The sequence below is a fragment of the Peromyscus californicus genome, unplaced genomic scaffold (genome assembly GCF_007827085.1).
Source record: "Peromyscus californicus insignis strain IS unplaced genomic scaffold, ASM782708v3 Scaffold_19__1_contigs__length_69161282, whole genome shotgun sequence".
In the NCBI taxonomy this organism is placed as follows: Eukaryota; Metazoa; Chordata; class Mammalia; order Rodentia; family Cricetidae; genus Peromyscus; species Peromyscus californicus.
The window spans coordinates 24,294,432-24,321,955 of record NW_026294491.1 but is presented as its reverse complement, the minus strand read 5'-3'; the positions used below and the strand labels follow the sequence as shown (position 1 = coordinate 24,321,955).

Here is a 27,524-nt window from a genome sequence, read left to right as displayed (position 1 = left end):
GGAGGCTCAGAGGTTGTGGTAGTTTGAATGTAATTGGCCTCCATAGGCTCACAGTGAGAGGCACTATTAGGAGGTGTGGCTTTGTTAGAGTGGGTGTGGCCTTGTTGGAGGAAGTGTGTCTCTGTGGGGTCGAGCTTCCAGGTCTCCTATGCTCAAGCTAAGCCAAGTGCAGTCCACTTTCTGTTGCCTTCGGATCAAGATGTAGGACTCTCAACTCTTCTCCAGCACCATGTCTGCCTGCATGCTGCCATGTCGCACCACGGTGAAAATGGACTAAACCTCTGAAACTGTAAGCCGCCCAATTCAATGTTCTCCTTTATAAGAGTTGCTGTGGTCGTGATGTCTCTTCACAGCAACAGAAACCCTAACTAAGACAGGTTAAGAACACTACTTGCTGCTCTTCCAGAGGACCCAAGTTTGGTTGGCGGCATCCATATCAGGCAGCCCACAATATGTTAACCCCAATTCCAGAGGCTACCCAATGCCTTCTTCTGGCCTCTTGGGGGTATTTACAGCTACATATATGTGGCATACACTCACACAAGCCACATATATGCATTTAAATTTCTTGCTGGATGTAGTAACGCACGCCTTTAATCTCAGCACTGGAAGGCTGAAGCAGGCAGATCTCTTGGAGTTTGAGGTCGGCCAGGACTAGAGAGTTTCCAAAACAGCCAGAGCTACATAGTGAAACCTTGTTTCAAAATAAATAAATAAATGAAAGAAGAAGAAAAAAAAAAGTCCCAGCAGCTGAAATTGTAACTTCTGGGATGAGACCACCTCAGAAATCTCAGAATTTGTGGGGGCTACTAAAGCAGCTGAGCTAGGACTCTCCCACGTATAAGATGGACATAATGAATGCCCATCCCACAGGGGTGCCGTGAGTCACTAAATATAAAGTGTTTCTACGTCAGCCACTTGCACACAACAAGCATGGTACCAGTGTGTGCTATAAAATAAGACACCGAGTCACCAAAACCGTCGTCTTTTTAGAGGATTTAGAAGGAGCAAAAAAAAAAAAAAACAGCAGGAGACAAAATGATCCCAGGAACAAGAAGGGGAACTACGGGCACAGGCTGGAAGGGAATTCCTGAGGAAGTGTACCCTGGGATGGAGGCACCCCCCTGAACAAGCCCTGCTCCTAAAAGGCCAGGCCGAGGCACACAGGGAATGTCCGCACACAGCACACTGCCAGTCTCAGCAGTGGCTGAACCCAAATACCACGAACAACAGTGATAAGCCGGTACTTGTTTGGGCCCGCCTAACAGGTTGCTGGCTGCCTGCAGAAAAGAAGCTACGAGACCTCCTTCCCCCGAGCAGCGGACTCGGGCTGAAGGGACCAGGGTCTAAAGCCCAGTGATGGAGGCAGGACCACCTAATGTGGCTCACCTGCCTCCGTGGCTGGCTGGAAGGTGGCTTGCCCACACCAGAGAGAGTGCTTCCTTCCACGCTCACTGTGACATGCTCTGAAAAACTCGGGATCCAAGCAGCAGGCAGAGCTCAGGGCCAGGCCCAGCTCTTATCTAGGTGGGTTGCTCCAGCTTTCACCCACAGTAACTTGGGCACCAAGTGGGATCCTATACAGAAGGCGTGGGGGGCCTCACCTCACAGCCCACCCCAGAACCACTGATTTCTGTGGAGAACTTGGGGAACCTTGCTATGAACACACACCTTCCACAACAGAAATCTGGCAAGCTTCCAATGGTACCAAGACCATGGCCGCAATGTAGGGTGTGGGTGGGGCACAAACCCCCATCCACCAGAGTAATGGAGCACCCCCCCACTGTGTGATAGGCTCAGGGGACCCAGAGATGAATAACCACCTGAGGCTACTGCCAGAACCTTAGTCACAGGGTCCTGGGGAGATAGGGCCCCCACCACACATCACAGAACAGGTCCTCTCCAGGTATGTCCTTTGGTCAGGAAGGTTGGCCCTGCTCAAGGTCCCGTGGAAGGAGGAGAAGCCTTGGGTGTGAGCGGTGAGGAGGGACAGCCATTTCCAAAGGAAAGCCTGCAGGCTCGGCTTCCTGTGCCAAGGGTGTGTACGCACCATTAAGTCAGAGTGCAGAGCTCCCGATGTCCCAAGCTGGGAGCCACTCCACAGGGCCTGGCTTCCAGAGGAGTGGGTGAAGAAACCAGTGGCCTGAGAGAGGGGCATGTCTACTCAAAGGGCAGGCTAGACCTGTGCCAAGGGACCGACCCAGGATCCTTTGGGAATAAAAGCACTTGCAACAGTGGGAGCCACGGAGCCTCCCTCCCCACAGCCTTCACCCACTCCCACACCACCAGTTCACCAGATGGTGTGTGCCAGCCCCGCACAGCTGCCTCATCCCTCCCCCGGGGAGTCCTTTACAATTGACACTTTCGTGACAGCCCTCCGGTGAGTCCTGCCAGGCCTCGGGAGGGACACCAGCTTTCAGAAGTCTGGCCCCTGCAAGTGCTCCAAGGGATGCTGGCTTGATGGGACAGAAATGAGGGAGAACAAGGACCCACCTGGCTTCCACTGCCATGCACGATATTCTCTGGGGTTTCGTAGGCCTCAGACTCCATGTGGACATTCTGGTTCCTCTCGTGATTCACCTGCACCCGTAGGATTCGAAAGGAAGACCCGCCAAGATCCAGGGCGATGAAATCCCCCTTCTCTGACAAGGGAGAAAATCGAAGTGTGAGAAGGCCATGGGCAGTATCCACCCTTTGGACCTAGCCCTGTCTGTCTCTCCCGCCCGCCATACTGCGTCTTCAGCAGAAAGCACGCTCACTTGGCTTAGCCCTGCTGGAGCAACTCTGTTCTCACACAGCAGAGGAAGAGGTGTTGAATGAGGCACAGAGCTCCATTCAACCTTCCTCTGATTACTGCGGCTATTTAAATAGCAGTACTGCGCCCACACGACACTCGCTTCTTACTTTGTTGAGATGGGGGCTCATGTAGCCCAGGCTGGCCTCAACATCGCTATATAGCTGAAGATGACCCCAGTCTCCAACCCTCCTGCCTGAGCCTCCCAACCGCAGGGATTAAAGGTGTGTGTCGCCACACCCAGCTTGCACAGTGTTTCAGCACAGGAAAAGCCTGTGCTGAGATCCATCATCCTATGCCCTGGGTTCCTTCCATGTTGGCTCAGATGTCAATCACTGCTTGCCCAAAGCTCCTTGGGTTGGTTTTTTTTTTTTTTTTCCATTTTTGTGGTAGAATATACACAATGTGAAACTTAGCACTGGGGTCATTTTTGGAGTACACAGCTCAGTGTCACTAAGGACATTTGCAAGGTTAAGTAACCACCATCACTGCTGTCGAAACTTTTACATCACCCAGCATGACTTGGAAATCATTAAGCAGTAATTCCTCATCCCTACCCAACCCTAGGAACCGCCACTGCATGGTCTGAAAGGGGTCCGTTCTAGACATTTCATATAGGTGGAATCAGGCATAAATTGTCTTTTTGTAACTGGTGGCTTTCACTCAGGGTAATATCATCCATGCTGCAGCCTGGATTACCAGGCCAGGAGTGACAGCCACTCCTGTCTCCCTAAGTCCCAGTAGCCCTCATATCCATGGCTATCAGTATCAGACTGGTGGCACCTCACTTACCCTGAGAAGGATATCATGAGTGCACACACAGGTATGCGCGCGCACACACACACACACACACACACACACACACATACACACACACAATTTGCAATTTGAGTCACATAACACGCAGTTCATTCATTCAAAATGTATGGTTCGAGCCAAGTATGGTGGTGCATACCTGTGATCCCAGCACTATGGCTAAGACAGAAGGATTGTGAGTTCAAGGCTAACCTGGGCTACACAGGGGTGTGTGTGTCTGTGTGTGTGTGTGTGTGTGTGTGTGTGTGTGTGTGTGTCTGTGTCTGTGTAATAATAGTATCTGGGCTAGAGAGATGGCTCAGAGGTTAAGAGCACCAGCAGGCAGTTCTTCCAGGGGTCCTGAGTTCAATTCCCAGCAACCACGTGGTGGCTCACAACTATCTATAATGAGATCTGATGCCCTCTTCTGGCATACAGGAATATATGCAGACAGAACAATGTATACAAAATAAATCTTAAAAAAAATAATAATAGTATCTAAAAAATTCAATTATATTTTAAAAATCCAAAGGTTGGGGATATAGCTCAGTGGTAAAGTGCTTGCCCAGCATATGAGAGGCCCTGGGGTTGATTCATAGCACCACAAACAACCACTAAATAAATAAATGGGATTAAACAGCTCTGTTCTGGGCATTTCACAGAAAGGGTTCCTGGTGACTGGCTTTTTTCACTTAGCAAAATGTTTCTAACATGCTTCTACGTTGTACTGTTTCTCAGCATCTCATTTTTTTTGTGGTTAATACTATCCCACTGTCTGCACGTACCACATTTTACTCATCCCTTCATTAACTGATCGACATGGGCTGTTCCCACTTTGGGCTAGTAGGATTAACACTGCTAGGCACACTGGCACACAGGTTTGTGTGTGGACACGCGTCTTTGTGTCTCTCAGGTGCAGGCAGGAGTCAGACTGCCTGATAAAGCATGGTTAGCTTGTCAAAGCGCCACTGACCACGTGGCTGCATCACTTTCTGATCTTATTTGTGGTGGATGAACTCTCCAGTTTGTCCGTATCTTCAGGAACACACGTGTGACGTCACTTTCCGCAGTCCCTCACAGCTCTTTGATGAGTGCTAATGCTAGAGCCCCGTCCACCTACTTACTGCCCATCTGTATCTGCTTCGGAGTTATGTCTACCCACAAAATTGGAGGGGTCTTTACATCAGATCTGTGGGGGTAAAAGGACTGGTCACCCAAGCTTGACAATCTGAGTTCAGTCCCCAACCAAACCAATGTCAAATGCCAGATATGGTGACGCACATCTGTAAACATCTATAATCCTACTCCCACAGCCACTTGGGAGGCAGAGACTGGAGAATGGATGGGGGTGGGGGCTGCCTGTGGGCAAGCCTGGAGCGTACAAGGCAGCAAAGGAAAGGCAGAAGGAGCGAAAAGACTCACAGAAGTTGTCCTCTGACCTCCACAAGCATGCTACGGCATTAATCAATTATTAATAAGTAGGGTTGGCGTTTGCTTAGCTTGCCTGAGGTTGTCTTAGTCACTGTTCTGTTGCTGTGAAGAGACATCATGACCAAGGCAGCTCTTATCAAAGAAAGCATTTAACTGGGGGCTGGCTTACAGCTTTAGAGGGCCAGTCATCATAGCAAGAAGCAGACAGGCGTGGCACTGGAGTAGTGAGAGTTTTGCTTCTGACAGCATAGGTGGCAGGCAGAGAGAGAGAGAGAAGACTGGGCCTGGCGTGGGCTTTTGAAACGCCAAAGCCCATTCCCTGTGACACACCTCCTCTAACAAGGCCACACCCCCTAATCCTTCCTAAACAGTTCCACTAGCTGGGGATCAAGTATTCCCACATATGATCCTATGGGGGCCATTTTCTTTCCAACCACTGCATAAGTTCAGTTCCTACCACAGGAAGGAAGGAAGGAAGGAAGGAAGGAAGGAAGAAGGAAGGAAGGAAAGAAAGAAGGGAGGGAGGAAGGAAGGAAGGAAGGAAGGAAGTAAGGACGGTAGGAAGGAAGGGAGGATGGGTTAGATAGATAACTCAATAAAGTGTTTGCTATGCAAGCATGAGGACCCAAGTTCAATCCCCAGAGCCCAGATTAAAAAAAAAAAAAAAAAAAAAAGCCAGGTGCAGTAGCACTTGTTACGTCCCAAACCAATGAAAGACCCTGTGCCAAAAAATAAGATTGACAGCACCTGAGCACCTGAAATTGAAACTGACCTCAGGCTTGCACGCACGCGTGGACATTCTCCCACATGTATTCACCCACACACTCACAACAACAATAACAGGGCGGGTGAGGTGGGTAAAGCACTTTCTGCACAAGCCTGAAGATCTGAGTTCAATTCTCAGCCGCCCCCATAAAGATGGGAGGAGAGAACCAACTCCATAAAATTGTCCTCTGAGCTCTACACACGTACCACAGAACGTGCGTACCACCATATGCGCATCATAGTGCTGTGGGATGGTCTGTATGTCAAATGTGTTGCTGATTGGTCAATGAATAAATCACTGATTGGTCAGTGGCCAGGCAGGAAGTATAGGCGGAACTAACAGAGAGGAGAATTGAGAGAACAGGAAGCTGGGTGAGAGAGACACTGCCAGCCGCCATGATGACAAGCCGCATGTGAAGATGCCGGTAAGCCACGAGCCATGTGGCAAGGTATAGATTAATGGAAATGGATTAATTTAAGCTGTAAGAACAGTTAGCAAGAAGCCTGCCACGGCCATACAGTTTATAAGCAATATAAGTCTCTGTGTTTACTTGGTCGGGTCTGACGGCTGTGGGACTGGCAGGTGAGAGAGATTTGTCCTGACTGTGGGCCAGGCAGGAAAACTCAAGCTACATCATAGAGTTCCACAACAGTAATATATAAAATAAACTTAAGTTTTGAAATACAGTAACAATAAAGAAAATGCAAATGTCTTAAAATGTTCTTGTTACTTTTGTGGGGCTGGGCATTGAGCCCTGGGCATAACATACGGTGGGCAACAGCATGAACCAAAGTTTTACATTTTCGTGAAGTGCCTGGTTTTGTTTCTGGTTTTGCTGTTTAGTGTTGTGTTGTGTGTAAGAATCCAGCCGCCAAAAGCAAGGTCACAAAGGTTCACATCTATTTTTCTTTTAGGAGTTTCATGGTGCCAGCTCTTACACTTACGTCTTTGATCGACTTGGAGTTAATGTTTTGTATAGGGTATGAAGTAAGGACACAGCTTGGTTCTTTGTGGACCTTCAGTGTCCTGGCATCATGGACTGAAGAGACTCTCTTTTCCCTCACCGAATAGCCTTGGCACCTCTGCCAAAAATCAACTGACCATGATAAAGTGTGTCTCTGTCTCCCTGTATGTTTTATTTGTTTTGGTTTTTACTTTGTTTTGTTTTGAAACAAGGTCTTACTGTGTAACCCTGGCTGGCCCGGAACTCTCTATGTAGACCAAGCTAGCCTTAAACTCAGAGATCCACCCATCTCTGCCTCCTTAAGGTCGTGTACCACCGTACCCGACTTTATTTTTATTTTTGAAGTAGTGCTTCTTTCCCACCAAAATACAGTATATTCTCTTTTTTTTTTTTTTTTTGGTTTTTTTTTTTTTTTTTTTCGAGACAGGGTTTCTCTGTATAGCTTTGCGCCTTTCCTGGAACTCGCTTTGGAGACCAGGCTGGCCTCGAACTCACAGAGATCCACCTGGCAGTATATTCTCTTTTATACAGTGGACATGTGCTTATATTTGATTCATTATAAACTTTTATAATTGGGAAATTTTTCAGTTGCCAACTGGGTCTCACGTTCGGATGAGTAAAAGAAAGCAGGTCTCCTGTCATTGAAGCTCCAGGTAACGGTGGCCGAGAAGAAGTCGGGCACCCTGGGCTGGCCCATCCCACCCTGTCCTGCTCACCCCCATCTCCACTCAGCCTTTGAAACAGGCTCAAGCCAGCAAGGTTCCAGGAAGTTCAGGTGAGAGCGGAAAGGATGACCGTGACATGCCAGGACAGAGTTCACAATCATCTGAACGACGGTGTCTGTGTCTGGATGACAGTAAACAGGACGATGGAACTGAGAGGTTCCTGACAGGTGGCTGCTGAGATCCTGCCCAGGGGTCCCTCTTGAAGCAGGATCCTCCCTACCTGGGGTGTCCCCGGCTCCATCTGAAGTGTGCTGTGTGGTGGCTGGGGAAAAAAAAAAAGGTCGCCACACCTACTTGAAAATCACTTTTACAGCCCAGGAAACGCTGGAAAAATATTAACTCCATGCCACAATTTATGGAAAAGAAAGCTCCCAGCAAACTGGTCCTACCAGTGGTTAGGGGCCCCTCCCTTCTCAGACTAGCAAATACTCATTACTCACTGTCTCCTTTTCTTTCTTTCTCTTTCCTTTCTTCTTTCTTTCTTTCTTTCTTTAATATGTCTACAGGTGTTATCTTCCTCAACTGGGTAAATGATAAGCAGGTTGGAGACAGGGTGATTTCACCTGCTGCCCTGGGCAGACTGCAGACAATCTGAGTGTAGGAGCTGGCTCAGCAGGAACCGCCCACCTCAGTCACAAGGTCTGTTTGCTCTTTTATTCTGCCAGGCCAGGGACAGAGAGAAACAGCTTCAGGTAAGTGCCACGGGGCATTTGGTAAGCTCTGCTGGATGCCTGGCATTTCCTTAGCTCAAACTCAGGATCCTCCTGCCTAAACCACTTAAATAGCTGGGATTATAGTCATGCACTAGCCTGCCTGCCTAAAATTTATCTAATCCATCCATCCATCCATCCATCCATCCATCCATCCATCCATCCATCCATCCATCCATCCATCTATTGATCTATCTATCTATCTATCTATCTATCTATCTATCTATCTATCCATCCATCTATCCATCCATCCATCTATCTATCTATCCATCTATCCATCCATCCATCTATCTATCTATCTATCCATCTATCCATCTATCCATCCATCCATCCATCCATCCATCCATCCATCCATCCATCCATCTCCTCTCTACCCCACTCCTCTCTGACAAGGTCACACACATGAACATGCAGCAGAAGATGACACTGAACTTCTGATCTCCCTGCCTCGACTTCCTGAGTGCTCAGATTACAGTGCCCCAGCAGGCCCATTTCAGGCTCATGAGGCCAGCTTGGAGGGGGTGGAGTCGAGAGAAGGCTGGCTGTGTTTCACCTTCTCCCCGACTCCTTCCACAACATCGGCAATACCAGTGAATTCTAAAACCCACTTCCCCCTTCCCCAGAGGTCGTGCTTACACAGCCCCCGACAGCGTCCCACAGCTGAAAATGCTGCTTAGAAAGGTCCTCCCCTCGAACTCCAGAGTGAAGGGCGAGGCTGAGAGAACTCACTATGCTTCGGACAGTGCCCTGCCACTTAATCCTGCCTTTTACGGCAGCCGGAGCAGGAAAAATCATACCCTCCATTGCCTGTTTATTTAATTTTTTTCAGTCCAATTAATCATTTCTTTAAAGAGAGGAACTCATGGCAGTTCTCCTGCCTCAGCCTTCCCACATGCTGGGATTATAGGTGTGAGGCACCGAACTCCCTCACACCCATTTTACAGAAGAGACAATGGAGGCTGAGACTGAAGTAACTTCAAGGTCGCGAGGTACTAGTCAGTGAAAGTGCTGGGGACTTCTCCATTCGTTTCGGGTTTTCTTTCTTTTGACCTCCTCTTTCTTCAAGTTCAGCTTCCTGCACCAGCAGCTGGCTTCCCTCCAACTTCCTCTTTGCAGCTTCAGTCTCAGATCTGCCCTCCCACTCCAGGGGCCTCCTGCTCCAGCTCCTCCCAGCATTTCCCACTGCACTGCGGGAGAGGGAGCCGCTCTTCAGGAGAAGGCTCATTAAGCACCGCTCTGAAGGGCCTGGCATCTCTTCCCTTCTGATGACGGTCATTATTGCCGGGGAATAACGGAAAGCAAACACAGGGGCAGGTGTCTCTGAGCACCGGCCTGTGTTGGAATACAAGGCAAACAGAGACTGCCTTCATGAAGGGCCCCCCCTCCTGCTCTGTCAGTGAGCTACAGCGAGCCAGCGCCAGTGACCGTCTTCATCCTAATCCCCACCAGAACCAGCTCTGAAAGCTGGGACCCACAAGCCCCTGGAACTTCAAGTCATCATCAGATACCAGGCAGCCAGAGCTAATCAGACTCTGTCTCAAAAAAGAAAAGAAATAATTGCATGTGGTGGCACTGACTTTCAATCTGGGCAGGCAAATCTCTGTGAATTCAAGGCCAGCCTGGTCTACACAGCGAGGTCCAGGCCAGTTAGGACTATGTAGTAAGACCCTGCCTCGACAGATAAATAAATACTTTAAAAAAAGGAAGGTGTTCTTTCCTTGGTGGAATATAGGGCACAAAAACATCTATCACCAGGCTGGAGAGATGGCTCATCAGTTAAGAGCACTGACTGCTCTTCCAGAGGACCCGGGTTCAATTCCCAGCACCCACATGACAGTTCACAACTGTCTGTAACTCCAAGATCTGACACCCTCAGACAGACAGACATGCAGGCAAAACACCAATGTACATAAAATAAAAAGAAATATAAAGAAATTGTTATAAAAATTATATCTATTACCATTGTGAGTGTGGTGGCACAAACTTGTAATCCTACCTCTGGAGAGGCTGAGGCAGGAGGACTGCTAGTTCAAAGCCAGCCTGGTCTACATAAGGCTTTATCTCATTAAAAAAAAAAAAAAAGGAAGGAAAAATATGACCAAATACGCTATAAATCATTCTGCTTTGCATGGAAGAAGATAATAGTACATCTGTACGTTCCCAGGAAATGTTTTGTGGCTTCTCCTTTGTAAAGAACATCCCATGATCCACGAGAGAGAAACAAACATCCAAGAATATATAGCCTCCCACAGTTTCCAGGCTAACCACGACCTCAATATCCTTGGCACTAAATGGGGCAGGGGGAAACCTGTGACTCAGGAATGAGGCACAGTCAACTCAGAGCAACTTCATGGGGAATACTGTCCAATAAACATGTCCAAGGGAGCTGGAAGACACAGAGCATTGGACCTTGCAGAGGACCCAGGTTCTGTACCCATCACCCACCTGGTGGCTCATAACCATCCATAACTCCAATTCCAGGGCATTTGATGCCCTCTTCTGACTTCAGAGGGCACAAGCATGCACATGGTGCACATACATACTTGCAACAAAACATTCACATACATTTTAAAAAAAAACTCACACCTTTAATCTCAACACTTGGGAGACAGAGGCAAGGGGATTCTCTGTGAGTTCGAGGCCAACTTGGTCTATAGAGTGAGTTCCAGGTCAGCTAGGGCTACACAGTGAGACTCTGCGTCAAGATAGATAGATAGATAGATAGATAGATAGATAGATAGATAGATAGATAGATCAATTGATCTTTGGAAAAAATCAAAAGGTACGTGGCCTTATGAATGTTTGTTTCAGGGGCCAGTGCTGCCAACAGCCTTGTCTTAGAAGCTCCTGTTCACAGTGGACAACAGGACACACAGAGACTCACAACTGGTCAAAGTGATGAGAACCAGGGCCTATTGGATGCTCAGCCAGAAATGGGACATCAGTGTCACCCCTCTAGGGCTCAGGGAAAATGGTGGAAGAGGGGATGGGAAGGGCGTGAGAGCTGGGGAGGGGGGTACCATGAGGCAGTGAGCTGGAAGGCTGCCTGCAGAACATGACAGACAAGACAGCTGCGTTCTTGATCTCCCAGCCGCTGTGTGTATCAGCAGAAGATCTGTGGAAGACTGGGCCCGATATCCTGCCGTGAGCAGGGGGAGGCATGAGGCGTCCCCCTCCCTGAGGATTTACAGGCAGATAATGGTAACTAGGAGAGAGGGCCTCAGCTCATGAGTCCCCCACCCCTCTTTGACTATCTATAGGTAGTTAGCGGTTGCTTTGGAAGGCAGAGGCATTTCCCTCAGTAGTATAACTACTGGTAGGGAGCTCGTTCTCTTCAAAATAAATCCTTCATCCAGCATCTCGTAAGAAACCTTAAGAAAACACAGTGATCCCTAAGCAAACAAACAATAAAAATAGAAAAGTAATAAAAAAAATGAAGAAAGAAAGGGACTCAGAGGGCATGGGAGGGTAATGATAGGTGGATATGGTCAAGATCCATTATAAACATGAAGAACATTTCACCATGAAACTGTCATCATATATAATTAACATACAATAATGTCCAGAGGAAGACTTGCTCATAAAAAAATGAGCTGTACATATTAGAATGTGTGAGATATATTTCAAAAAAAAAAAAAAAAAACCTTCCTGAAAAATGGCCGGTTTCCAAGCTCAACCCAGTCCACTGGGGTCAAGGAAGGATGGTGGGAACGTGGAGACTGGCTCCTGTCTTTCCTTGAAAAATCACATCTCCCACCCCAGAAGCTCCATGTCTAGGGCACTCATTCCCATTTTCCTGCCCTGATTCTGTGGCTCGGCTCATTACCACAGTAGAAGAAGTGATGGTTCCCATTCCTAAAAGGGAACAGCACCTCAGACTCAGACTTCCCGCACCCAAGACCTGCTTCTGATCCATCGGTAAAGCTCAGAGCCCAGAGGCAGGCGAGATGACAGAGGCAGCACCCTACTCCCCAGAGGGGCATGGACTGAGCTGGTGCAGTGGGGCAGGTTGGGGGGGGGGGGGGCGGCTGGGGCATAAATACCCGTGTCTGCGGCATACTCGTGTCCGGGGCACATGAGCTGAGCCCACTCATAAATATTAGGAGTAGGAAGAAAAGCTATAGCATGGGCTGGGAGCTCGACTGTCTCCCCTAAAACCACTGGTTGAAGTCCTAACCCCTGGTACCTGTGAGTGGGATCTTATTTGGGAATGAGTTCTTGGTGAGCAAGCAAAGCCACATTTCTCAAGGTATCATCGTCACCACAACATGAGTAACTATATAAAGGAGTCGAGGCGCGCGCGCGCACACGGGGGTGGGGGGTGGGGAGGGTGTCATTAGGAAAGTTGAGAACCACTGAAGTAAAGAAAAGGTCACCAGTGTGGGCCCTAACTCAATATGGCTGGTATCCCTTTAGGACAAATGACAAGGACCCAGAGGACCCGATAGTCGTTGTTGTTCAAGTCTTTGGCTTCACCCCCTCCCCTCCCCTCCCCTCCCCTCCCCTCCCCTCCCCTCCCCTCCCCTCCCCTCCCCTTCCCTCTCTTTATGTTGTCAATACTGATCTGAGCTCCTCAGAGGCCCCAACACTTGATCCTGTCAGCACCGGAGGAAACAGGCTGTGGCCATAGGAGGCCCAGGGCCCAAGCCGCCGGCTCCGGCTCCTCAAACCTTGTCACTGTGTCCCGACGTGGGTATATAGCTATGTGAGTCACCACATTTAAGTCACCACTGGTTGTGAGACACACACCATGACTGGATGAAACGTTAACAAAGAAAAAATGCCACTGGGCTAATAACAAGGTGGGAATAACAGAAAGAAGAGGAAAAAAAAAAAAAGATGGAAGACAGCACAAAGCAATGCGGATTTCAGAGTTGGTTTTTTTTTTTAAATGAGTGATTCCAGATGGATGAAACATGGAAGCAGATTCTGGGGAAGGCCGCTGTGTTATAGAGAACAGGTCCTTCTCATGCAGGACTGCTCGGGGCCTTTCCTATCTTCCTCAGATCCCCATAGGGAACTAGAGAACGGGGTATTTCCCAAATGAGTGGGCCTTGTCTGGAAGCACACGGGGGGGGGGGGGGGTGTCGAGGTTACTAGAGTTACACTTTGAGACCCTCAACCTTGGAAATGGATGGTGGGGAAAGTGGGGGAGGGGCACTGCTTGATCTAAGGGTACTTGAAAGGAGCCGGTGGGAAATGCAAGTTTGGAAAGGAAGAAGATGTCTCTTGCCTCCTCCTCTCTCCTGCCTCTTCTTCCTCCCTCATCACTGGGGATCAGGTAACCTTCCCAAGCCTCCCCAAGCCCAGCTCACTTGCCACGCCCTCCACGCCCTCCCCACTCAGCTAAAAGGCCTGGCTGAACTCAGCGAATACATGGGAGAGATTCTTTGCCTGCTTGTGGGCTCATCTGGGGCTAAGAAAAAGTGAGACATCACACCAAGGGCCTCCCTTCCCCGGCCACAGGCACCAGAACATGCTGAGGACAGAGCAGCCAGGGTCATTCAGCTGGCTACCGCTTCAAAAGCTGAACTGCTGGTAACCAACCCTTGAAGAAACACAAGGTCCTGAGTCGGAGCCAGCTCAATGCTTGAACAAAGAAACATCAGAGGTAGAGACAGCGATGTGTGTACAGTGAATCCCATCCATCTATAAAACAGCACACGGGGTAACGTGGCCCAAGAAGACTCAGTGAGGACATTCCCAGGGCCAGCTATAGCCGGGACTATTCTGGCTCCAGCCAGATTGCACAGCAAGGCCCAGCCATAGCCCTTTCCTAGGAAAAGGGCTGTAAAAAGCTGCAGCCTTGCTGGCATGGACCCAGAAGATGCTTTCAGACCTGATTGAAGATCCAGGCCTCCAGAGTAGGACAGAAATTGCAGAAGGGCAGAGGCCACACTCACAGGAATGAACTCAGACTCCCTGGAACCCAGCTCCCCTCACGGCATGCTGGAAGTGAACCCCACCGTGGTACTGGAGTGGCTTCAGCACGCACCTTTGCAAACTAGTAGTCACTGGGAATTGGCTGGGCAAAATGGCTGCCACTGAGCAAATGAGGCCACGGGCTCCCAGCTTCCACTTGGCCAGTGAAGAGCGGATGCCAATTCCCTGGAGAGGAGTGCCCTCAGGCCTCAGGGAAAGCGCTTCAACTCCCTGCCGCAGGCAGGAGCCACAAGAATGCACTGAGTAGAGAATTCCTGGGGCTACCTTGATACTGGGTAGGGAATTTGTCCAAATGGGGACTTGAATGCCCTGCCTCTGAGTCCAGTGTGCAGGACCCGCTCCCACTTTTTCCCCCAGGGTACTCTTGAGGAGAGAGGGATAAGAGATTTAGATAGAAATATAGAGGGGAGAGAGAAAGAAACACAGAATAGCCTCAGGAGGGCCTGGATCCTTATCCATCGGCCCCTTCTGTCTCTTCTAAAGGGCTTTTTAAAAGGAATGCCAAGGGATGGAGCAAAAGACCTCCCCCTAGCTCAGCCAAGTGCAGACCCTTCCAAACACCTGGTAACCACGCATGTGGTCAGTCCGTCCCCTTATGCAGCCCTGCTGGGTAAAGCAAGCTCAGATCTCACTAGGAAATCTCTGTGGGCCCCAACAGTCCAAGCCCTACCTGGCTAGGCGTGCTACTTATCTGGGGCAAGACATCCAGGTGCTTGGGATTCTCTCAACGACGCTTTAGTTTGTACTAGAGACGTAAGATAATCCCACACAGTACCTACAAACCCCTAAATGCTATACTTTCAAAGTGTCACATAGCCCTGCCGTGAGGGCAGCTCAGCATTGTCCAATGTGGTGTCATCAGTGCCTGGCAGACGTAAGATAAGAGGGATAACCGGATCAATGGGAGAATAGATGGGTGGGTAGGTGGGTGGGTAGGTAGGTGGGGGAGGGGGGGCAGGATAGTAGATAGATCAAAGGACGAACAGGTGGATGAAATGGTGAATGAGTAAAAATGAACACATGAACAAGTGTTTGGAAGGATGGTCCCACAGAACACCTAAGAGCCCGATCTCCCGGAGACTCACCTGAACCATCAGGGATGGACCTTACAAAGGTCGGCAACATCTTGACCGAGGCTGTTGGATTATAATCCCGGGAAAGGCCATTCTTCATTTCTTTCTTGAAGCGTGTCAGGATATCTATCAGAATTTCATCTGAGAGCCGCATGGCATACAGATACTTATCAATCTGGGGGAGAGATAAGAAAGAAGGAGGAGGCTGAGTTCAAGGGAGGGAGGTTCCCTTCAGCTCCAGCCTGGCTGGGCACAGGGCGAGAAAGTGGCGGGTGGCCCGGATACTCGAACTCCAGACACACTGGAGCAGCCTCGAGGGAACGTCACACCAGAAGAGGCTGCCCAAGTCCCTCAACGGTGCCACCCAGAGCAGGTCCTCAAGTGCCTCTGTCCCTCTTCCTCACCCACAAACAAGACAACCCCAAGGCCCCTTCCAGTCCTGGATACTACACGGCGGATGCTGTTTGGTCCCCAAGGATATGATGCAGGCCGGTTTCCTCCTCTAACAGTGGCACCTCAGGCATCCTTCCCTCTGTGAGAGGGGGCTGGTTCCTTCCTCAAGGTTGGCAAGACCACACTGGCTAAGAACCGGCTAAGGGATCTAGGGCCAGCCACACGGCTTCAAAGCCCAGCCCTGTTGTCTTAGAGTTGTGTGGATTTCTGTTTCTTCAGCTGAAATAATGAAATAATTAGGACTTAACCGGGCGTGTGTGTGTGTGTGTGTGTGTGTGTGTGTGTGTGTGTGTGTGTGTGCCTATAATGCCGGAACGCAGGAGGCTGAGGCAGGAAGATCACAAGTTCAAGGCCAGCCTGGACTATATAGCAAGACTCTCATAAAAATAGATGAATTAAATGAAAAAAATGGATGAAGGTGCCAGTGGATTTCTTTGGACAATGACTTCCTTCAAAGTTTCACTTATTTTTATTTTATGTGCATGAGTGTTTTGTCTGCGTGTATGTAAGTGTGCTGTGTGTGTGCCTGGTACCCTTGGAGGCCAGAAGAAGGTGCCGGATCCCCTGGGACTGGAGATATAGATGGTTGTGAGCCACCACGTGAGAATCAAACCTAGGTCCTCTGCAAGAACATCAGGTGTCCCTCGCTGCTGAGCCATCTCTCCGGTCCCAAATATAATTTCTAAGATGGCAGAAGTGGTCAGCCAAAGAGCCAGAACTGTCAGAGAACACAGGAGGCTAGTCCCAGGAAGAGGCATTAACCCCACCCTCAGAATGTTTGGAGACAGTGCCGGGGCCCTATGCCCCGCAGGTGGGGACTCTGTGCCTGCTTAACGTGCTCAGAGCTCCAAACAGATTCTCTTCCAGGACACAGGCTCCTAATCTCAAAGCCCTGGGTGGTCACTGATTGTCCTTTCTGCTTAGTCTCTCAGAAAGTGTTCCCCTGGGAGCTGGGGGTGTTACTCAGTTGGTAGAGTGCTTGCCCAGCATGCGTGCAGGCCTGGGTGAAACCCAGGTCTGGCAGCACATGCCTCTAATCCCAGTGTACCACAGAGCTACGCCACCAGCTCCCTCGTAAACAGTTGGTTTTGTTTGAGACAGGGTCTGTCTCTATATAACCATGTAGCCATCCTCATCCTCCTGCCTCCTGCTTCCTGCCTCTTGACTCAGCAGTGAGGAGCACCTGATATTCGTGAGGAGCACCTACGTTTGATTCCCAGCACTCACATGGTGGCTTACAACCATCTATAACTCCAGTTGTTCCAGGGGATCTGGCACTAGAAAGGTAGAGAGGCAGAAAGAAGTTCCTTCTTAGCCCCCACAAGGCCCAGAACCACAGTGGGGGGAAATGGTTCCTGGTACCTTCTATGCTCACAGGAACTAGACACCTTGTCCATGGTGCCGTGTTGTGGTGTCCACTGGCATTTTTTTTTTTTTTTTTTTTTGTCTTGGTTCACCACCATTCTCTTGACTTCTCTGCCACTTACAAAACCCAGCTGAGCAGGAGTTAGTAACTCTGGAGATGCCTCCGCTGCCTTCAGTCTGCCTTTCCACGCTCTACCTATTGACACGGGAGCCTCTCCCGGGGCAGGTCTGGTCAGTTCCCTCCCGCCCTTCCCTGAGCTGCCTCCCCATCCCAGAGGCACCCACTTTCTGCTCTCTGCCCCTCACCCAACCACACTCCCTAGCTCTTGCTGCTGCGGCCTCAGGCTCCTCTGGTCTGGTGGTCACCTCCACCTGAGATGCCTTCTCTTCCCAGGTACCCAACCCTTACCAGCCCCTCAAGAAGATCCAGGTCAGGTGTCACTGCTCCCCACAAGTCTCCCAAGGCTGGCGATAACCCAATAACCCTTCCCATGGTCCTCAGCATGCATCACAACTTTCTGCATGTGTTCCCTCCGCAGTATCTGTGCTGTTTGCCTCAACCTCCCCAGCGCCCCACTTTGGATCCTTGCGGCCAGATTTATGACCCAGTAACACTGACAAGACCTTGATGTTGACTGGCTGCTGAGCATGGTATCTTGTACTCCCTGTTCAGAACGGCTAGAAATGTCCTGACTTAAGGACAGAGTCCCCAGGCCAGAACTGTAATCACTTCTGTGTTTGCTCTGGTCTCCAGGCCTCATGCTCCCTCCAGGCCCTGCTGTCTCCTGTTTCATAGATAACCATGGCGCTAGGAATCTACTGATCCTCCGTGGCCTGAAGGGATCACTGTCTCCAGTCCCCAGTGTCATCCAGCCACTCTTTCCTTTCTCCTTCATGACAAAGCCACATAAAGGACAATCAGAAACCACAAAGAGCAGAATAGAAATTGCCAGAAACATGGCCCTGGGTGGAGACACACAGCGTTCTACCCCAAGGCTGGTAGCACCGGCCTAGGCATGGAGCCCTCAGTTAGGGGGCATCAACAAAGGTTACAATACAAGCATGCTAGAGAAGTCCCAAGGGGGCGACTTCAGAAAGTGGGTCCAGGCAAAAGCAGGTGCATGTGTAGCCACAGGTGGGTGGAAATCAGCTCAATGCGGATGGAGCAGACAGTTCCAGAAGGGACAAAATCAAGAGGACTATCAGGAACCGGCGACATCACACAGGGTCCCTAGAGCCATGCCAACAAATACAGACCTGATCCCAACGCATGGCAAGCCTGAGACAGCATCCAAGAGGACCCAACTGAGATGATGGAGCTTCCGAAGGAGCAAGAAGGTGTCTGCAGGCAGCAGGGGCCTGACCCTCCAGAAATAGTCACAGGGCCCTCCCAGCTTTCTGGACATGCCTCACCTGCCACCTCCTCATACAAGGTCCTGACTGTCTGATGATGCCTGTGCCCATCCCTCTGACAGTGTGGGTGCCCCAGGGAAAGGAAGTGTGTTGAATGGAGCTTTGCAAGTCACCTGGCATGGAGGCAGCTCGGATGTTGCTGGCCACTGGAGTCCTGCTGTAATCATAGTGTGGTTTCCATGAACCAAGGGCTTTCACATCCAGTGTGTCATCTGCCCTTCAGAAGGACCTTGTCGGGAAGGCTTCTTAATCCCTGTTTTACAGCGGCAGGAGCAGGGCCACAAGCAGCCCTGTGATCCATCCAAAGAGCACACAACCTTCGGTATACACTCTCACACCAGCAAGCCTAGGCTCCCCCTGCAACCATCCTTGACCCTTGAGGGCCGACCTAAGTTAAGGGGAGCTGTTGAGGTCTTCCAGGTGGATAGGTAGAAGATTCTAGAAGAGGCAGGACTCTCGAAGCTCCCCAGGTATCCTCGATCCTAACTGGAAGATTATCTCAGTACAGATAACTAATCACGGACGCCAAAGTTTCAAGTTGATCCTGGCCTATAGAGAGCCAAGAAGTTCAAACGAAAAAGCAGGTTGGGGGACCCTTCTCTCTTGCTCAAGTGTATGAGTCACCATGGGACAGAACCCATCTCAGAAAAGACAGGGGAACTAGAAACTGGCATTCCGGGAGTTGTTAGGGTCACGTTCTGGTGGCCTTGGCTTGGTCACCTGTCCTCAACCGGCCAATAAAACAGACAAGAACTAATGAAAAGCAGAGAAAGGAGATTTAGTCAATATGGCCACACTGAAGGGGAACAAACAGGAGTTTGAAGGCACCCCCAGGTCTGTCTTTGGGGTCCTGACATGAAGTGCCGATGGAAACAGAGGATAAAAGGTAGGCACCTTCCCCACCATGCACCACCCCTGTTTCAGTTCCTGGATCTTGGAGGGTCTCTCAAGTTGTCAGCACCGGGGGAAATCTGAAGACAAGCTCCTCCTCTGGCTGGTACCAGAACTCCAGCCTTTTCCTTTCCCAGCATGAGCCTCCCGGGGAAATTTCAATTCCGTGGGGTCCATTGTCTCAAAGGTCTAATGGGCCAGCCAGGGAGGGCAATGCCTCCCTTTAGCACCTCTTCACTCCTGCCAAGATGGCTACAGCCCCAAGCTTGCATCTATCTGCCCTTCTCCCGAGGCCGTGCTTGCTTTAATGGAAGGAGGGATTTATTCTGGCTCACAGTTCCAGGGATACAGTCCATTATGACTCGGGAGGCATGGCGGCAGGTACATGAGGCAATGGGTCCCATGAGTCAGCAGAGAACTAGATATTCACCTCTCCCCCAAGTCCTCACACGCACAAACCACTCACTCACACACACACACACACACACACACACACACACACACACACACACACACAAAGTCCACAATCCCATTCTTCTATTGGGATTCTGCTGCCTTGGTGCTCTGGCTAGGCGCTGGTGACCCCAGACTCCCTCCTGTCCCTCTGTTTTATAATTGATCATGGGGAGGGCTCAGTACAGCACATCTCCAGGTGGCTTCTCTCACAAGTCTCAGGCTTTGGAACATCGTGCCATACGACTGGGACTCCCAAGAGCTATGACAGAAGCCCCCGGCTGTCATGTGCTCACTCTGGTACATGGTACATCACACGAGTCTACAGGGATCACAGGCTGACATGGAGATTGGCACCCCATGCCAAGCCAGGCCTGTAGCTCTTACCTGAGCCAGATCAGACTCCAGGGCCTACGCCATCATCCCAGGTGGGACCAGTCCTACCCATGAGGGTCAGAACTTCACTGTTCTTCAAAGTGGACCAAGAGCTCAGCACCTCCCATACGGACCTAGGCTGAGGCAGCAGACGCCAGCAGCAGAAGGAAGGCCACCTTGCCAAGTCCCCTGGCCCAAAGCCCTACGTCCAGTGAAAGAACTGGTGGCCTGGCACAGGGCTCTTGTCACCCACATGGCTGTGCCTGACTCCAGTCCCACCTCCTGATCTCAAAAGAACAAGCACAGAAAACAATTCAAGACTAGACATGCCCACGTGAGCGGGCCGGTCGTGACAGGATTGCCAGTAACCACTGGCAACGTGGGCATTCTCACTTGCGGAGGAAGGGCATGGTCATGGAAAATTTCACTCCCTCTCCCATTCACCCTCCCTGGGACTTGAGAATGAGACAGCTGGGAGTGGGGATACACACCTGTCCTGCTGGCACTCAGGAAGCCGAGGCAGGAGGATTGCAAGCATGAGGCCAGCCGTGTCTACACGGTTAAGACACTGTTTAAAATTAAGGAAACCTGGGCTGGGACTGTAACTCAATCGCTAGAGTGGTTGCCTAGCATGCAGGAAGCCCTGGGTTCCACCCACAGCACCACGTAAACCACGTGTGGTGGCCCAAGCTTAGGATTTTTAGCACGTGGGAGCTAGGGACAGGAGGAACACAAGTTCGAGGTCAGGGCTGGGGAAATGGTTCAGCGGGTAATAGCACTTGCTGTGAAAGTAAGAGGACCTGAGTTCAAATCCCCGGCACTCCAGTAAGATTCACACATACTCTATACATCCCTGTAATCCTCAGTGTTAGGAGGCTGAGGCAGGTGGGTCCTATAAACCCACTAACTAACCAGCCAAACAGGGACCTTTGAGGTCACTGAGAAAAGACCACTACACACACACACACACACACACACACACACACACACACACACACACACACAGTAGAGGGTGATAAAGGGAGCTACCCAGCCAGGCATGGTAGCACATGCCTGGGAGCACTCAGAAGGCAGAGGCAGGCGGATCTCTGTGAGTTCGAGGCCAGCCTGGTCTACAGAGCGAGTTCCAGGACAGCCAGGGCTACACAAGGAAACCCTGTCTTGAAAAAAATTTTAAAAAGGGAGGAAGCACCCAATGTCCTCCTCCAGCCTCCACATATGTATACATGTGCACACATAACCCACACACAAATGTATGCATACAGCACACATCATTCAAAGTCATTCTCATCTACATAGGGAGTTCAAGGCCAGCCTGAGCTACATGAGACCCTGACTCAGAGATTTAAAAAAAAAAAAAAAAGTTAAGAATGAGGCAAAGCAACAGGAATCTGAAACATAGGCCTTGTTTTCTGAGTTTTCTAAGCAAGGCATTTCACAGAGGCAACCTGGGCAGCTGGGAGCAAAGCGTTAAGAAGTTGGCACATGTGCGGCAGAGATTTCAACATAGGCTCACTTCCCTTTTCCAGGGGACTGAAACAGGGAGACGAGGGGTTTGGCGCTGACGGCGGTCACTGGCGCTAACACTGGCGGAGGGCTCTGTCAGGCCAATGCCAGTCATGAAGCAGGGGCTTCAGAACTGGTTGTTTTTCTCCCTGCCACTACGATGGGTAAAGCCACCAGGGAAGGCCATTGTCTCCACGTTAGAGGAGAAGACATTGAGAGCCACGGCTCCACAGTCACACGAGCATGTATACAAGTGCGATGTCTGGATTCTAGATAGTGTAACCCCTTACTCGGGGCTCCCCACCCCCTTTTTTGTCTCGTGTGTTAGAAAGAACAGAGGGGCTCTGGGTCAACAGCTGGGTTCAGGTTAAGGATCCGGCATGTCTTAGCTATGTGGTTTCGGTGAGTTGCTTAATCTTCCTCAACCCTGCTTGTCTCACTTTTGAGATGGGGACAACACTTTCATCTACCAGAGGCATGATCAAGACTTTAATCATGTTCCAAAGAATGAACTAAAAGCATTCTTTCCCCAACCCTGGGTGACATAATCATGTGTTCTCAACTCCCTTCGTTCTTAAGAAATACCTTAAGAATGACTTTACTACAAATTATATTAACCCATTTCATTAATAAAAAAAAATCCTTTTTATTTTGCACGCATGACTGCCTGCATGTCTGTATGTGCACTGCATACCTGCCTGGTGCTCACGGAGGCCAGAGGCCTCACTGGATACCTTGGAGTCACTTGGGTTCTCTGCAAAAGCAAAGACAAGCAAGGGCTCTACCTCTAGGAGTTAGCTTTAGAGCTCCAACACTGACGCACAACGACAAAGGTGACAATATGCCTAAAAAAAAAAAAAACAAAAACAAAAAAAAAACGGGGCAAGTGAGAGGTTCCGCCCCAATCCCCAGGGCGCTTGCAGTTTGGCCGCTTTTAAAAGCGGTAATAAGCTGAGCGCCCCCATGTCATGCCAGCACTCAGGAGGCTGAGGTATGAGGGTCAGAAGTACAAGGTCATCCTTGGCCACACAGAGTTCAAGACCAGCCCGGGCTACACAAGACTCTATCTCAAGATAGATAGGTCAGTAGATGGATGGGTGGGTGGGTGGGTGGATGGATGGATGGACAGAAAGAAAAAAACAACAATAATATGAATTTATTTTTTAGACTAGTCAAAGACACTCCTGTGCCCCAAAATAAAAAGTGTAAGTTCTCTCCCACCCCCAGACACCCCTGCTGAGAGAGGGCTCTGGGTCCTCAGCGTGCTTTCCCTCCCGCACAAACATGCGTGAGACACTGGCTTGGGAATTTTGCTTTAAGAAACTAGAAATCCATTGTTAACCCTGGCTCCCTAACTCCACCATCCTCTCCCCTCCGTCAACTGCCTCCTCTGAAGACCTGCACAGGAGCTCCGCTGGGGACCCAGGTTGACTGAACACAGGACAGAGGATGGGATGGTGCCAGCTCAAATCTGACTCCTGGCTTCAGCCTTCCTACCCTGCCCTTCCCGCCATCTATCCTACGGGTATATTCAGTGACCTTGATCTACAAAGGCCTCCACTGTGCGAGCCCTTTCACAAGCTGGTCCACAGCACACTGTCTGAAGAACATAGAACACGTTCATTCCACCGCCCCAAGGAAAAGCTACAGGTCCGAGAGGGTCCTCACCTGGCCAGTGAGAGAACAAAGTGGTCTTATGCTCTTTCCTCTAAACCAGATGGGTCCAAACTTCTGCCATTGCAGCACAGTGCAATCTACATGGGTCACGCTTGAGAGGCAGGCGTGGTGGCCCACGCCTTTAATCCCAGCATTCATACGGAAGGCAGAGGCTGGGGGATCTCTGAATTCAGCCTGGTCTACATAGTGGGTTCCAGGACAGGCAGAGATCAGGCGAGAGCCTGTCTCAAAAACAAAACCGAAACTTCAGTTTTTCAGAAATTTCAGGCTCATGAACCCAAATCCACTTTTCCTTTAAAAAAGTAAAAAGAAGCCGGGCGGCAGTGGCGCACGCTCTTAATTCCAGCACTCGGGAGGCAGAGTCAGGCAGATCTCTGTGAGTTCGAGGCCAGCCTGGTCTACAAGAGTGAGTTCCAGAACAGTCAAGACTACACAGAGAAACCTTGACTCGAAAACAAAACAAACAAACAAACAAACAAAGTAAAAAGAAAGCTAGGTGGTGGTGGTGCACGCCTTTAATCCCAGCACTCGGGAGGCAGAGCCAGGCGGATCCTGTGAGTTCGAGGCCAGCCTGGGCTACCAAGTGAGTTCCAGGAAAGACGCAAAGCTACACAGAGAAACCCTGTCTCGAAAAACCAAAAAAAAAGCTCATACTGTCCTAAGGAAGTTTACAATTTTATGATGGACTGCATTCACAGGTATCCTCAAGAGCCAGGGCAGGGGCTTCCCCTGGGGCCATGCGACCAAGGAATGCAGGGGGCACTACTGTTGCAACTCCAGCCAGCCCACAAGCAGTGTGCCTGCTGAGCCAGGCAGAAAGCGTGCCACAGCTATGAACGATTCCAGGAGGCCCAGTTCACTTCCCCTCAGGGGCTGGTTGCCTATGTACCCACCCATTCCCCAGCCGTCCTGGGGAGAACGTTCAGACATCATGGCGAAGCCAGGAGGCCCAGGCCCACCAGACCGTCCCTTGTGGCTGGTGCCGTCTCAGGACTAGCCCAGTACCTCCCAGTCCACTTCCTATACCACACGTGGCTTCACACGTGGCTTCCAGCTGCTGGCCCCACCTCACTGCTGCAGATGGCGGCCATGGAGGAAACTAGTATCTTTTCCACCGTTGGTAGCCGGGTTCTGAGTGAGGGATGGGGTTAGCTGTGGGGAGTAGAGGAGCATCTACGATCCTTTGGGGATCCCCAGAGCAGTCATAACTACCAGTGCACTCATGCTCGAACAGTATTTCACCCAAATTCCTCCCTTGCAGAGTCACATAGATCAGGCTGGCCTTGAACTCACAGAGACCCGCTTGCCCCTGTCTTCTGAGTGCGGCCATTCAGGCCTGCGACACCATGCCAATTGACCCCTCCTGCTTCTTGTTCCTCTAAGCAAGCCACCTTCCAACTCACCTTCTGCACAGGACTTGCCATGATCCACCCGGCCCCACGCCGCCGTCCGTCCCTCTCCTCAGCATCCCCCCAGCTTTAAGTATCCTCTATAGAGAAGTCAGCTGGCCCCAGTACACATGTCATGGTGTGTGTCTTTCCTGCTGCCACAGGAACACATGCATGGTCCACACCTCTGGCTGGACTGCTAGTGCCTGAGGGGCAGGTGCCTGGTCTTCTCCCCCAAGTGTGTCCCCAAGTCCTCAGGCTGTGCCACGATGTGGCTTTTCTGCGAGGCTGGGTGGCTCCTCGGCTGGGCGGGAGGCCTCAGAGGGTTTGCTAGCTTAGATAAGGCCTACTGCCTCCTTTTCCCCCAAACGGCCCAGCACGTCTGTCCCATCACCTAACCCCCTCTGTCCCTTCATACATCGCCCTTAATTGGCTGAGGCCCAGCAGAACACCAGGGCCCTAAAGCTAATCAGATTCTCATGTTCTCGTAAGAGGGTATCGAGCAATCTGCAAGTCACTAAGGAACCAGAATAGGAGGGCATGAGTCGGGAAATTGAATTCCCTGCGGAGGTTCTCCAAAGGCCTGGCTCAAATGTCTCCAAAGCAAAAATACAAACAAGACCATTGCTCTTCCTCCTCCAGGTTCACACACAGCCCTTCAGCACAACACGGATATAGCCAAACCATTCCTTCTGCCTCAATGAACATGGACTGAACCCCAAGGACTCCTCCTACAACTCTATCCACAACTCAAGAGGAAAAGGGTCGCCTCCTCCCCTGATTCTTTTTGTTTGACTGTGTATGTACCCGTTCACATTCACAAATCTGCACATACCTGTGGAGACCAGAGGTAGGTGTCAGGTTCCTCACCCTTCCTACCTTTTTTTTTAATTTTTTGTTGTTTGTTTTTTGAGACAGGGTTTCTCTGTGCCGTCCTGGCTATCCTGGGACTATGTAGACCAGGCTGGCATCAAACTCACAGAGATCCTCCTGCCTCTGCCTCCCAGGGATTAAAGGTGTGTGCCACCCCACCTGGCTTTTTTTTTTTTTTTTTTTAAGGCAAAGTCCCACCCTGAACCTGGAGCTCACTAGTTTAACTAGACCGGTTGGCTACCATGTCGTCCTGACTCAGCCTCTCCAGTGTTGGGACTACAGCCTCTTCACACTGTACCTAGATGATTTTTTTAATTTAGGTGTATGATTATTTTTGCCTGCATGTTCTATGTACCACGTACATGTCTCACGCTCACAGGGTATAGAAGATCTGGAACTAGAGTTGCAGGTGGTTGGGGACCACCATGTGGGTGCTGGGAACCTAACTCGTGTCCTCTGCAAGAGTAACAGGTGCTCTTGACCACGGAGCCACCTCTCTTGCCCCTGTACCTGGCTTCTCTGTGGGTTCTGGGATTCCAAACATAGCATCTAGTTTACTCCCTGAGCCATCTCCCCAGCAACAGTGATTTTTTAAATTTCTTTTTATTTTTATCAGTGTGTACGTGTCCAGAAGAGGGCATCAGATGCCCTGGAGCTGGAGTTACAGGTGGTTGTGAACACCCTGATATAGGTGCTGGGAACTAAACAAGGGTCCTCTGGAAAATAACCATCGCTCTTAGGTGCTGAGCCATCCCTCCAAACCCATGGTTGCTTGTTTGGGGTTTGTTTTATAAGACCAGGTCTTGCCATGCAGCTGCTCAGGAGAGCCTGGAGCTGGATAGGAAAGCCCAGGCTGACCATCAAGCTCTCTGTGCCTCAGTTTCCTTCTCTGTCTCAAGAAGTGAAGGACTCCTGCCTTGTTACCTGCTGTCTCAGTTAGGGTTTCTATTGCTGCGATGATGAAACACCATGACCAAAGAGCAAGCTGGGGAGGAAAGGGTTTATTTGGCTTACACTTCAGCATTGCTGTTCATCACTGAAGGAAGTCAGGACAGGAGCTCAAACAGGGCAGGATCCTGGAAGCAGGAGCTGATGCAGAGGCCATGGAGGGGTGCTGCTTACTGGCTTGCTTCTCCTGGCTTACTCAGCCTGCTTTCTTATAGAATGCACACCTTTAATCCCAGCACTCAGGAGGCAGAGCCAGGCGGATCTCTGTGAGTTCGAGGCCAGCCTGGGCTACAGAGTGAGATCCAGGACAGGCACCAAAACTCTGTCTCGAAAAACCAAAAAAAAAAAAAAAAAATCCAGGACCAGCAGCCCAGGGATGGCACCACCCACCATGGGCTGGGCCCTCCCCCATGGATCACTAATTGAGAAAACGCCTTACAGCTGGATCTCAAGGAGGCATTTCCTCAGCTGAGGCTCCTTCCTCTGATGACTCTAGCTGGTGTCAAGTTCACACACAAAACCACCCAGTACACCTATCCACTTACCAAATTTGAGAACAAATGTGAAGTGGCTTGGAAAACTTAGAGACAGCAACCAATCCCTGGTGGGGTGATTGTGGGTCACCCAGAACACACCCGTGGGCACCTTAAGCAGCCAGGTGAGGGGCCGTGGCTTCCTGGATAATCAGAGCTCGGTGCCCTAGGCAAGGATCCTGGGCGCCATCTGCTTTGGTATCTAATCCAGTGAGAGCTCATGGCCCTAGCAAGTGTCCATGTTCTCTAGACAAAATGTTCAGATAAAAGCCATGATGTGTATCTGAAATGCCTACACTCTGAGGCGTCCCTGGGTCTGCCATATGTCATTACTGCTATTTTAACAATGGAGATGGGAGTGACTTATCATGGTTCCCCCAAGGGTTGAGTCAGGGCTTTCCATTTCTGGCCTAGTCACCTCCCTCCACTGCAGTATCCTGAGAGAGAA

General features: G+C 50.3%; 1 protein-coding gene across 1 annotated transcript in view; it reads right to left on the bottom strand.

Annotated features, from left to right (window-relative positions):
* Positions 1-27,524, bottom strand: part of Hk1 (hexokinase 1) — a 70,441-nt gene that overhangs the window by 32,539 nt on the left and 10,378 nt on the right. Inside the window, exons 2-3 of the mRNA XM_052744872.1 lie at positions 15,214-15,376; positions 2,494-2,642 (exon numbers count right to left, since the gene is read on the bottom strand). Of these exons, the coding sequence (XP_052600832.1) occupies positions 2,494-2,642; positions 15,214-15,376 (312 nt within the window). The remainder of the gene's footprint in view (positions 1-2,493; positions 2,643-15,213; positions 15,377-27,524) is intronic.